Source organism: Mus caroli, chromosome 18, assembly GCF_900094665.2.
Source record: "Mus caroli chromosome 18, CAROLI_EIJ_v1.1, whole genome shotgun sequence".
Classification (NCBI taxonomy): domain Eukaryota; kingdom Metazoa; phylum Chordata; class Mammalia; order Rodentia; family Muridae; genus Mus; species Mus caroli.
The window spans coordinates 66336522-66349826 of NC_034587.1; the positions used below are offsets into that span (position 1 = coordinate 66336522).

Sequence of the window (13305 nt, forward strand, 5' to 3'; positions counted from 1 at the left end):
TCTGTTCAGAAGACAGAGCTGCAAATTGCATCCTTGCCATGCTTAGGGAACTTACTTACTTCCAGTGGCGATGGTCTGAGTCCCAAGATACCCTGAGCTCAGAGATAGGGTTCACCAAGAACTCCTGTGAATATACAACTCTTCCATTATCTAAATGTGCATACTTTACTTGGGTATGCCATGGATCAATGCAGAGGGACAGGACTGTCAGGACAGTGACATACAGGAATGAGGACACACTCAGGACAGCAATACTAAGGTAACTGCTTGGCATCTCACTGAGATTGCAGAGGGTATACTCAAGACTACTGTGAAGAAAGGAGACTCACCTTTGCCTCCCATGTCAGCTCATTTCATGGCTGGTTCACATGTGAAGTTCTACCAAAAGTCTACTAAAACTGAACTGAATAGGTCCCTTGGGATTGGGGAGAATTTGTTGTGCACGTCATTGAGCTCATGGTCACAGGCCTCCTCTGTCTTTGTGACCTGACTGAGGTGTAACTGTCAAAGGGGCACAGAGGCTAGTCACTTGGGTGCATTCTGTGCTATGACAACGTGCTCACTGCCTTGGGCTATAAATAGTGGGAGAAACTGCCCTCCAGATGCTGATAGATGCTGCCAACTGAAGGATTAACTAGGTCAAGATTCAGGTTTTCATCAAGAAAATGCACAGAAGAATGAAACCCCTCTGTGTGTCTGTGTTGTCTTGAACTGTGTGCCTAACAAAAAGGCCAGGTATATTAAAGCAGTGGGTGCCTTTCCATAGCTCACCCCATAAACCATAAACTATGGGGAATAGATTTGTTTTTTCTGCATATGAATACTCAAAAAAAAACCCTCCAGTTGACATTTATGATGAGCACAATTAATTTGCACACATTTAATTCTATTCTTTCAAAACAACATTATGCCAAGATCATGGGATGTGATAAATATTAATTTACTCTGAAAAGCATAATTTATGTAAAATACATATTTTTATAAGTCTGCATCGAAGAGAATATGCTGTGTTAACAATCCAAAGTGTATTGCCACCCCATGCATCGAGCTGTCAGAGTATTTCAGGAAAATGCTTATTCAGTGATCCATTTTCTCAATTTATTTGTCAGATGCATATTCCCAAAGTGTTAGTAGGTCTCGAACTTCATATTTAAATTTAAGGTAACATTTAAACTTCCGTATCCCCTACTAAATCTAAAGCATATGGGATGTTAACTTTGAATTGGGAACAATGGCTCAGAAGAGAGTGCTTGCTGTGATAAGATGGGGACTTGGGTGTATCCCTACAGCTTGCTGGCCATCAGCCTACCCCGACCACAAAGCTCTAGATGCAGTGAGAGACGCTGTCTCAGAGGAATGAGTTCTGGCCTTCAAGCTCTTGAACACATGGTTTTTTGCACACACCCCATACACACCAAGACCAGTTCACTTTTTAAAGACACTAAGTTCCCACATAGCGAGAATTGGTAGAAAGAGTAACCTGATGATTCTGTCTCGAGCACATCAGTTCCTTCTGTGCGATGCAAGGTAGTCATGGATGGGCTTTGAAGAACGCGTGGTGATGCAGTGGGGTAATGGGATTGTCAGGCAGCATATTTTAAACCCACTACGGGGACCTCTTATGTTGTATCTTTTCATCCTTTGGTTACAAGTCTACAGTGGTCAACATGACAGACGTGGGATCGCATAGCATACACAGTTCTTATAGGTGGAACTCCACCACCTCTTCCTCTGTGGTCTATGGCCAGACTGGTTCTGAAATTCTAGCTCCAGAATTTAAAAAGTCAGGGTGGGTGGGGCGCAGGGGAGGAGGGGAGACAGCTTCATGAAATAAAATATCAGATGAAATTTGCCTGATTCAAAGGCTATGAGTACATACATGTTACTGTGGAAATACACTTGTTTTCAACAAGGAATGCCCAACTACCTTCAATGACAAGCTGATGACCTGGTATGAATCCAGTACTCAATTTCGTTCAAAAGCTAAGAGAGGGGAAAGTTCGTGAATTACTCAGAAGTGGTTCAGGCTGTCTCTAGCCCTTAGGTTTCTTTGAAAAATCAAAATTAAACAATCACAAACTATAACCTCAGGGCCAGGGACTGAAAGAATTCTTGAAGCGTCCATTCAGCTGTTAATATGAGAGGTCACCTCCACACTAAAGAGACTTTAAAAACGATGTGTCTAATTGACTCATTTTCAAACTCCTTACCTCATATATTTATGAAATCCAGAGGCTTCCAATTTTATTCTATATTGTGATATCTATTTTAGGACATGCATGCATTCCTCACATTGCTCGGGAGAGTTTGCAATAGTTGTAGGTAGCACATACTAAATTCCAAAATGACCTGGGACTGAAGTATTGAAAATCCTCTTTCCCCACTTACCGTAAGATAATCCCAATATTAATTCTCTGTACTGTGCACGGCACAGAAATGAAACCCAACCTTCTAAAAATGGGCTGTTCTTTTCCAGTAGTCATTGCAGCGCAGGTTCTTCAGTCTTGCATCCATGCCAACTCTGTGAGGTCCCAACTGTTTTATTTTCACCCCAAAGTTTAGAAATGCTTTAACTTTTCAGATTACGTTCATAAAAGTAGGGGTTAGATAGAAAGAACGGTTTCTTTGGGAATGAACTAACCTTGCTTGCTTGACAGTTCCGCAGAGGAACATGTTCTGTACTTTTGCAGTTGATTTATTTTTAATTTTCTTTTTTCTCTTTTGCTAAGAACACAAACTTAAATGTTTCTGTTTGTTTGACAATATAAAAAGCCACTTGGGAAAAAAGTAACGATGACTGTCGCGTGATGTAATCGGCTAAGCAACACAAAGATGAATACACAACGGGAGGTTATTTTCAAGTATATGAAGAAAACCCTATTCTCAAAGGCAAGGCTGGACGCCTCAGAAAAGTCACGGTTCTCTTTGTCCTTTGCAGATGGCCATCACAGCAGCGACCCTTGGAGCTCCTCCAGCGGGATGAATCAGCCCGGCTATGGAGGGATGCTGGGCAATTCTTCTCATATCCCACAGTCCAGCAGCTACTGTAGCCTGCATCCACATGAACGTTTGGTAAGGAAGGCTCCCGGGGACGGGCAGAGCACCGCTAGCTGGTTTATGAGTTTCATCTCTGTGTGTACGCAAGGGCTCTGCAAAAAAAAAAAAAAAAAAGAGGCAAAAATAGCTCTCACCTATTACTCTTGGAGTTTTATTGTTTCTGTGATCAAAGGCTCCACAGAAACGGATCACCTCTGTAAACCTTCCAGAGGCTTCTCTGCCATTGTCCCTTCGTTTATTGTGTTTTGTTCTGTTTTCTTTATGGCAGTGTCAGCTTCCTTCGATTCATAAACACTGGATTTTTGAGTTGCAGGGCCTCCACAATGGCAGTGCCTGGTCTTTTTTTTTCTTCTTCTTCTTTTTTTTTAATGTCTGAAGTTCTGGAGAGTGCTCTGCTGAGGGAAGAGTGGGAAGGATCTGAGATGACAGGAATTACCATGTCAGTTTTGACCTATGGTGGCCTATAGGAAAAGTTTCTGTTTTCTGTGTAGCCTTGGGAACAGCAGGCTGTGGAATGTCTCCATCATTTGGCTTTTTAAATTTTAATTCCATACAAGTGCCATTCATTCTGCTTTGCTCAACATCCCAGTGAGAGCTGCCGAGTTGTGTAACATCAGGTCATGTCTCAGCAAGCCTTTTCCACTCTGCCCATGACTTCTACTGACTGACCTTCATCTATTTCCTTGTCCTAGAGGAATCAGCCACCTGACTCTCTCTAGGCTTAAGAACGACCCCGGCCAAGAACCAACTTACATAGTTAAATCTGTCATTGAGGAAAATAAAAATGTCTAGATCATGGTAAGGTATGGGATGCAAGCCACATGAGACTTGAGTTCAGTGTTCAGTACCATGCAATTAAAATGCTATGGCCCTCAGGCTGGGAAGATGAATCCATAGGCAAGCAAGCGTACTTGTAAACATGTGGACCTAAGTTCAAATCCCCAGCACCCATGTAAAGTGTTGGGCATGCCTGTGTGTGCGTGTAACCCCAGCATTAGGGAAGAAGATGGGGAAGGGAGACAGACAGATCCCAACAGCTTCCTAGAGAGCCACTCCAGTCAAAAACAAAAGCCTTGTGGTCAGTGAGAAATCCTGTGCCTCAAGGCACTGAGGCAGGGAGTGATGAAGACACCCAAAATCCTGCTCTCCCCTCTTCATGTGCACACACAGCTGCATGCACCTACATGCCCATATGCGTGTGCTATACACACACATGTGCATTCACATATACACACACACTGATATATACATATACACTGATACATACACTGATATATACACAAACATACTGATAGACACAGACACACACACAAACACAATCACTGATACACACTGATATACACACAAACACACTGATATGCACGCACACACACACACACACACACACACACACACACACACACTGATATATACACACAGACCTTCAAACCCCACAAATGTGAAGGAAAGTCTATGGTCTGTGATTGTGACTTCGTCTCTTCTTAATATTTTCCCTTGTTTTCACATTTATTACTTTTTCTCTGTCCTGACAGGGAATTTTTTTCTGGATTCCTCTAATCTCAGATCTCCTTTGTTCAATCACTGCATATATAGAAGAAAAATAAAAAAGCTTTATATTCTTCCCTGGTGCCCCAAAGATTCCAGATATAGAAATTCTGATGTCTGAAAATGCACACTTAGTTGGTCCCAGAGCACACGACATCACGTGGTCACTTAGTCTTTACTTTCCTGGGGAGCAGGTGGGAGTGATGGGAGTGGCCAGTTTCTTATCTCTCCTGTGTTCCAATGTAGGCACCACAAACATCTCAAATGTTAGCACATTTTCACTAAAAAGCAAATAACTGAGCTTCAGCCTGCCTGTTCTCCCACCCCCTACTTGGAGGCATTCAAGGGAAGGTGTAGGGAAATACCAACTGTCCCTAGGAGATCTCTTGGCAACATGTTTACTTACTCATTCTGACTTTGCCTAGGACTCATAATCAAAACTGGGGAAGTTATGGATGCAAATTCAAGTTTGGGGTGACATGTTAAAAGTTAGAATTTCAGTCCTTGGAAGTTTTGTCCACATGCTATTTTTCTTTCCCCCACATTACTTCATTTTTTTTTAAATCATATTTTATAATATTGCCTTATGATATGATTTTATCCCACTAGAGTTCACTGCATATGGAGGGAGCCCTCACATGATGCTTAGATGCATAAAAAGCATAATTTCAAGTCAGAAACCAGGCACATTTTAGAAAAAAGTTCTAGTGAATCAACACAGTGTTATTGTTCAGAGAGAAAGGTCATTTTAAAGCAGTGCCTCAAGAGATCACATAAGAAGACGCAGTGATAGAGCCATGTGCTCATCACAGAGCCCAGGTTCCCGTTCTTAATTTGACCAGTTAGCAAATTTCAGAGAGTTAAGATCCTTACTTTAAAGGGTAAATGAATAAGGTTCTGGTAATGCATCCTAATGAGTTTTCCCACTGAGAGTGAAACTATTGAATTATTACATCTAGTTATCATTGTAATTTCAGTATTTAGCCATATGACAATCTCTCACTGAAGTGACTTTGAAGACTCTGACACTGATTGGGAATAATTTGAATATCCAACAGCAGTCAGCATCTTTTATCTTGAAAATAGTGACGTTTCCCTACAGCTCCAGTCTGTAATGTTTGGCTAACAGCATGCTAAAGGGGGCTAACTTAGAAGGGCGAGAGGCTTCCCTGACTATTTTGGCTGTAATTCAACCACTACCGTATTATCACTGAAGGCAAAACCTTTTGGAAACACGGTGAACATCATCGTTTTCCACCATGTTATAACAGACTGTGTAATGAGGAAGTTTCAATTCTACGCATTTCACCTCAAACTGTTACCGTTGTAAGTCTTTGAATCACCCTTTACAGTTTTGGTTTTTACAACTCAATCCCATAGCTCATTGCTACTTGTCCCAGGCACAGGCACAGAACTAACCCCAATGAATGGACTTTGTGGTTAAGCTTTGGAATGGATTTTTGTAGAAAATTTAAATTTGGAAAGACTTGGCCAAGATGTTTGAAAAAGAAGGATAGAGGCCTCACTGCCTGACGGGACTTAGTCAGAGCTACATGATGGAGCCTTCTGAGGCCTCTGAAATCGTAGCATAATGCAAGTTACTTTGTCATCAGCACTTTCCAAACTGGGTTTAAGGCTGTCCTCAGGAACCACTAGACAATGTTGAGAGACATATTTGTTGTCACAGCTGGGATATGGATGCTAATGGCGTCCAGTGAGTAGAGGCAAGAGATGCTAATAACCATCTATACAGGAAACTCCATGGTAATAAAAATATCTGTCACAAAGGCCACGAGTGTCGAGACTATGAGACACCACCTTGGCCTGTGGCGCCATTTTATTCTTAGCGTATACTACTTATTCTTAGACTTGTGAATCTTCAAATCACCAACCCATAGATCAATAACAAACATCACCATTGTGAATGTTTGTAACATTTACATGATCAATAGACTCTCAGTTGGATATCAGAAATTTAAACAACAACTACAACAAAAACCTTGAAGAGGATGGACATGGCAGGCCACAACACTTGAATGGGCCACATTCTCCTTGAACCTTTATAGCAAGCAGGAGGGACAGTGGTGGCTGGAGGAAGATCAAGGACTTGATTCTTAAATCTTCTATGAGACACTACTTGCCATCACTAACATTCTCTGTGCTGTATTGTTATTAACTTTCCGATAACATCAGTTTCACAGATAGTCTCATTGACAAGTAATCTAGTTACAAATCTCATTCATTTGTTTCAGCATCTAATTTTCAGTGTGTCTCTGAAAAGAACTGATTTAGTATGGACTGCATCGGTTTCCCCATTAAGCTCCGGGGATTGCTTTTCTTCCTTCATAGTCTCTGCATTTAGCGATAACGCTTTGTGGGTCACACTCTAAATTATCCTCCTTTTTCCAGAAAGTTAGAAGAGTCCAAAAAGTCTCACCGATCGTTTTCCTTTGTCTCTTTCCCATCTTCTCGTTTTTATAATTAATTAAACATTTCTCATTATTGTATTTCTCTCTGGTTCCTCCTTTCCATGTAGTTCTTTTTTTCTCTCCATCTCTATCATAAACTTTTATCTCAGAAGCAGAACTCGCTGTGACTCAACTCATCTAAGCTTGGTTTTCCCAGCCTTGTATCTTACCTTGTCTTTTCTTTTTTTTAAATAATTTGTACCGTGGAGAAGCACCACTCTGTTATTCTTTAAAGAACATTGTATGGGTGACTTGGGAGACTCAAGTCCCCATTGTAAAGAGGTGGCCCAGGGGAAAGTTACTTCCTTAACATGGGTGTGATATTTTCAAAGACATCCATGTGTCAGACCCAACTCTAAAATGTAGATGCATGACCTGGACTGTTTGGCAGTCCCTCAAATAAGTCAGACTTCAGTCCATACACATGGACTGTCATCGTATGTTCACTGTATGTTTCCTGTATGTTTACTGCTTAGCATGAGGGCATATGAGCTCCATTCCCTCCCCTCAAGGGAGTCGTGGGATTGGACTTGGGCAACCGGCAATGACTGACCCAGGAATGAGTGTGAGTGACAGTGCAGAGTGCAGGTACAATTGGACTGAACTCATCGGAGAATGGCACGCAAAGGGAGGGGCATCCAGGAAGAGGCAGAACTAAGCAGAAAAGTTGGCCAGCACCACGAAACCACGTTCCTTCCTTGTTAACAAATGCCTTGGTTCTAGTACTTGCCAGGATCTGCAGTATCTAATAGCTCTACTTAAAAACATTTCAGAAAGCATATCTAGGCATGAGAAAATAGTGATCCATTACCCAGTCTCTATTTTTGAATTAAGTAATTAAATGCATCTCCAGTAATGATATAATAAAAATTTGTAACTATTAATTTATCACATGCCACAAACATCTTTATCGTTACATACTTTCTTTAACATCGAAAGTGCATCCAAAAGCTTGTCAAAACAAAAATGAGAGCAACTTTTAACCACTGGATTTTATTTTTACTTGGTTGGTTGGTTTTGGTTTTTTGTTTATTTGGCAAAAAGATAGTCTGAGGTGTCCTTTTAAATCCATGTGTCCCTTTAGTGATCCTATCACCCATGAGATGGGTATACAACAACCACTGTGCCACCTTCCATCATTTGAACAACTGGTGTAGAATTAAATTTGAAGCTAAGCCTTAGGCCCAGCGACCATTGAAAGATGTTCTTCCGTCCTAGTCAGCTAAATAGTATATGTAGCAGGCAAAGGAGGCACTCAGAGGGAAAGAAAGCCCAAGCAAGTCTTTGGATACCCAATCAATTCAGTGAGGCCACTAATGTACGCTTTCTCACACTCAGGCTTTAGAGAGATTTAGCTTTTAATTCTTTTAACTGTTTGTCATTTTCTATCTTTTCTCGATGCCGAGATTCATTGAGCAGTATAATCCAACAGGGGAGGAAGAAGGTCCCTGTTATTTTGCTGTGTAGAGGCTAAAGGCCTGGGTCCAGTGTAACACAAACCCCAGAAATCTGTATATTGTCATCCTGTACAATCTTCTTCAGTTGTTTAGTAGGCCACAGGAAAAAAATAAGAGAGGTAGCCATGTCTGCTTCTGAGGTCTATGAGATGATCTTGTTTTGTTTTGTTTTGTTTTGTTTTGTTTTTAAACCGATTATTTATAGATTTGGTGGTCTTGGTCTTTCCTTGGCCTCCTGGGTTGCTATGATATTCCTTGACATTTGATACAACCACAGATCAACTTTGGATCTAGGGGTATTTGATTGTTTAGAGAATGAAAGCTATCAGATAAGACAGGCTGTTTCCTCGGCCGTTTTGCAATTCGGAAAGCGTCTCCCTTGCCATATTGTGATTCAGAAGACTAAGTATACCATGGCTGAACATCTTCTTCCTCCTGCTGCAGAGCTATCCATCCCACTCCTCGGCAGACATCAACTCCAGTCTTCCTCCGATGTCCACGTTCCATCGTAGTGGCACCAACCATTACAGCACCTCTTCCTGCACCCCCCCTGCCAACGGAACAGACAGTATAATGGGTGAGTAGTATGTATGGCAACCCAGACACCAGTGCTCCATGGTGGGGTCTAATTATGAAAGCCCTCTTTCTCCTCTCACAGTGGAATTATAGGCAGGCAATAAATGTTTGTCACATCACCGAGTGAACAGATGAAGGTATTGAGTTCACTGGCTTGCCCATAGCCACATTCTTTTTTAGTGACAAGAAACTGAAATTTGACTTGGTTGTCCATTATGAGTCATTAAGTTAAATAAGGGTTCAAGTAGACCCAGAATCACTTGCATCTCACATTCTCAAACATCAAGCTAGCGAAGTTTTCTTAACACTGTTCATAGAAGACCAGTGAGATACGGGAACCGGTTATACTCAACACCAGTAGGTATTCACCACTTCACAAAGACTGAACGTCATGCTCAGTTGTGAACCATGCTGTGTCACTGTCTTCCAAAGCCTTGTTTGTATGAAGTTTTCAGTTAACAGTCATTTTAATAGCTAGACGAATTTAACCTTCAGAGAATATAGCATGATAGAGCCCTTGAAGAGAAATTGTTCACAGAGGAAAGATGTCTGGCTAACAGTGGGCCCAAAATCATCTCCTGTGGGCTTTGTAATAAGTTTAGGCTCAGGAAGATTGTTGCTGCCAAATGTATCATCAGCTCACATCCTCTGATGTCTGTGGTGATCGCTTAGTACAGATGGATCTCCGCCAGTACTGTTCTCCTGAGGGAAGAGCTAGTCAGGGCATTTAGCTATTCCTAAAGGGAAGATACTAGTTGGTTCAGAGGCAGCTACTTCCCTGTGGGTCAACCTCAACAGGCTTCGCATTCTGCTGCACAGCACATCTAGATGTTCGGGGGTCCTCATACAACCCAGGACTTTGCTAGTCACAGTGTATTCTATTCTACTTTAAGCCACACTTGACAGGTGCATTTGGCATTTTTCTTGTTGCTGTGACCACATACCTGAGAGAAGCAACTTTCAAGAGGACAGTTGTGGTTGAGGTCATGGTTTGAAGAGACACAGTCCAGCATGGCCTGGGCCCTTGTCCTTGGAGGATAGAGCTTGCAGTGTAAATTATTACATCTCAGTGGATCAGGAAACTGAGAGCTTAAACTGTGTGTCCCCACTCACTGTGCTGTGCTGTCCCCACTGTGGTGTGCCTGCAGTGGTCTACGTCTGCAGCCCAGGCAGGCCCTGTGGCTCACCGTTTCCAAAATCTTCCAAAAGAGCAGCACAGGCTAGGAACAAAGTCTTGGGATACAGGAGCCTGCGGGGAACCGTTCCCATTGAAACTGTAACAGCTTGCCCTTTGAGGTCATTCACAGAAGGTCACTGATGAGAAACTCAGGGTTTGTTCTAGAGAGAACCTCATGCGGCTGTTTATTGCTTTAGCTTTTTGTAATTTTTTTTCCTCTTTTTCCCTTGAACTTTGGGAATTGTATGAATCACTTACATGGGAGAGTTCTCGGTGAAAGAGATGATATTAAACTGTTCAAATATACTCCCTAGCCAACCAATACCATGCTTCTTTATTCAGTAATTTATTTCACACTTGAGATGAGCCACCTAGCAGCCCTGTCCTATCACATCTCACAGAGAAGCCAATTTAGGAACGAGTTTCCATTCTGAAACTTTCCATAAGAGAACCTTTTCAAGAATGTTGTGCCAGTCTGACCTTGCAGAGCTATGGCCCGAGGTAACATGGGAAAAGTCCTCTTAGCACCCAGTGAAGTTTGGGCAGATCTGAAAAACAAGAAGAAAGAAAGAAAAGTGCAGAACTGAAAGACTGAAAGGGGCACATTTCACTTCAGTGTGGTTTGACAAATGGAAAGCCCCTTCTGCAGTCATGAGGTCGGTTATAAAGAATGGCCGGTCATTCATCCTTGTACGTGACAGGTTTCCTGTCTACTTGTGGTTTGAGTCATTTTCTTTTTAAGGAAGATATGGAGGTGGAACGGACCTCCGAGTTCAGGAAAACACATTTGGGCACTCTTTTAGAGAGGATTGTGTAGACCTGGTGTCCAGTGTCTGTGAGTGAGGCATGCATGGATCACTGGGTAAAAGAGGGATAGTGCTCCAGGTTATCCTCTGTGAGCCTTGAACATCTTAGCTGCCTAGTACAGTCAGAGTAAGGATTGCTTGCTTAAGATGGTCCCATTGCTGTCAGCTTATGGACAAATGGCAGTAGCCTAATCACAGTAGAGGGGTCTGAGCCTTACAGATGAAGAGCCTAGCTGCAGACTGAAGATGAATTTGACTTTATATATAAACCTCAAGGTCCTGTTAATGTCCAGAAAATAGTGAAGATCTCCAACTTAAAAAGAAAAATAAGAAACTCTTAGAACCCAGACAAAGGATTTTTTAAGGAAATTTACTCCATAAATCATTTTATAATAATTAGTATTCTTGTCAAAAATCTTACTAGGAAAAAAGTATTTTAAAAAGCATCATAATATCTTAGAAAATAAGCACATCTGGTAATTCAATCTTACAATGAGAAATACTCATATTAAATTTGCATAAATATAAAATTTATTTTAATGTTACTTTAAGGGAGAAAGTTCTTGAATATTCCAGTATGCTCTGCCTTAAAATACTGTATTCTCCCAATTCCCTGTGTACAAATGGCAAGGAACATTGAAGACCAGTTGTAAGCCTTATTCTCCTGGCTCTCTGGTCCTCAAGTGTCTTCATGTAAAAGTCTCCTCGGCTCTGGTTTGGCATGTGGAAGAAGGCTGTGATGGCAGCATGTCCACAGAACACTAAGAGAAGCACTCTCTTCTGAAGTCAGCGCGTTTCTCTAACAAGCAGTGCTGGCTAATAGGATACATCTGTAGACTTTGAAAATATTTGGCCTATACTCACTCACTCTGAAATGCAGGAAATAAAGAAATACTACATTGCCTGTATCTCAAAGAACAAACAGGGCTAATTAAATAATTGGTAAATAAGGAACACATAGCCCAACACATGTTTGAGATTACACACATGATCCTGGAGAGAGAGAGAAAAAAAATCCCTAAGAGCACTAATGCCATAAGAATGGGTTCAAGCACTAACACGAGGACAGCCCGTTTTCAAGTTCTTTTGGCACAAAGTTGCAAGGCGCTGCAGCTCTCTGAAACATGGCACCCATAGTTGCCAAAGCTTTCTGGGTTCAGAGGGCTGCCCCGGGTCTCAGTATCATGAGATAATAGTTCATCACGGTTGTCGCCTTTGTCCTAAACCAACCATAGAACCCCGTGGTGTCTACAGGGTGAGGTATAAGCCCTGGAGCTTCTCGAGGCCTGCATCTCATGTCATGTCCATTTGCTGCATCCCAAAGATGGAAAGTGCTCGCTTAGGTTGGGGGTGGCTCATCACTTTCTTGCTGAGACAACTGGCCACGCCTTCTTTTTGTTTGTTCATTTGTTTCTTTTTTGCTCCTTCATGTTCAGTGCCAGTTCTTTTGAGGAACATTTATGAAACTTTTAATGGCATATCCATTCACGGTAAAATATTTCACTGTGGCTTATGGCCCGTTCCTGTTCTTCCTAGCAAATACTAGCACATTCTGGTGATTACGTCAGCCTTTTCTGGATAGGAAGGGTCTCAGAATCACCCTGGAATAAATGGAGTCAATAGGGCACAGCATAGCTCAGTGAGGTCAATAGGGCACATCACGGATCAACCACAGCTCAGCTGGCTTAGCACCTGGGTAAGGTGAGAGTTGACCAGGGACCTTTAGGAATTCACTTGCATCTGAGCACTTCTGTTTCATCCCTAAATGCCATTTCAATGCCATGCAGCTGGCTTGTGTCAGAAGTGGTTTAGCCCAGATTGCCTTTATCCAAGGATAAAGAGTTGTCGACAGGGTAGTACACTTGGCTGTCTTCCTACTTCCTTCCTTCCTGAATAATCAGCTCTTGCTGATCAGGAGTGAGAGAACCTTCTGCCATAGGATAGCTCAGGGAGGTTCCCAAGCCCGAGAGCCACTCAGCCATCTGCAGATTCCATTCAGAGACTTCCATGTTTATACATTGACAGCATGCTCTTGGAGATTTGGGACCACAAACCTTCCCTATCCCTCACAGGGAATTGGGCAATAACAACATAATGTTTTATAATAGCCACAATTGTTGTATTAGTCTTTAAGTGGGCTGCCTTCCGACTATAGAAAAAGATGCTATTTCCCATGTTTTTTAAACCTCAAACCAACTAGTGTTGAAGGAACAGGCTAC

At 42.0% G+C, this 13305-nt stretch overlaps 1 protein-coding gene across 28 annotated transcripts in view; it reads left to right on the forward strand.

The window, feature by feature from the left end:
- The window catches only part of Tcf4 (transcription factor 4), a 344060-nt gene that overhangs the window by 290257 nt on the left and 40498 nt on the right, over positions 1-13305 (forward strand). For all 28 annotated transcript variants that reach the window (XM_021150789.2, XM_021150794.2, XM_029472242.1 and 25 more), the window contains 2 exons: positions 2939-3072; positions 8972-9104. In XM_021150789.2, the coding sequence (XP_021006448.1) occupies positions 2939-3072; positions 8972-9104 (267 nt within the window). The remainder of the gene's footprint in view (positions 1-2938; positions 3073-8971; positions 9105-13305) is intronic.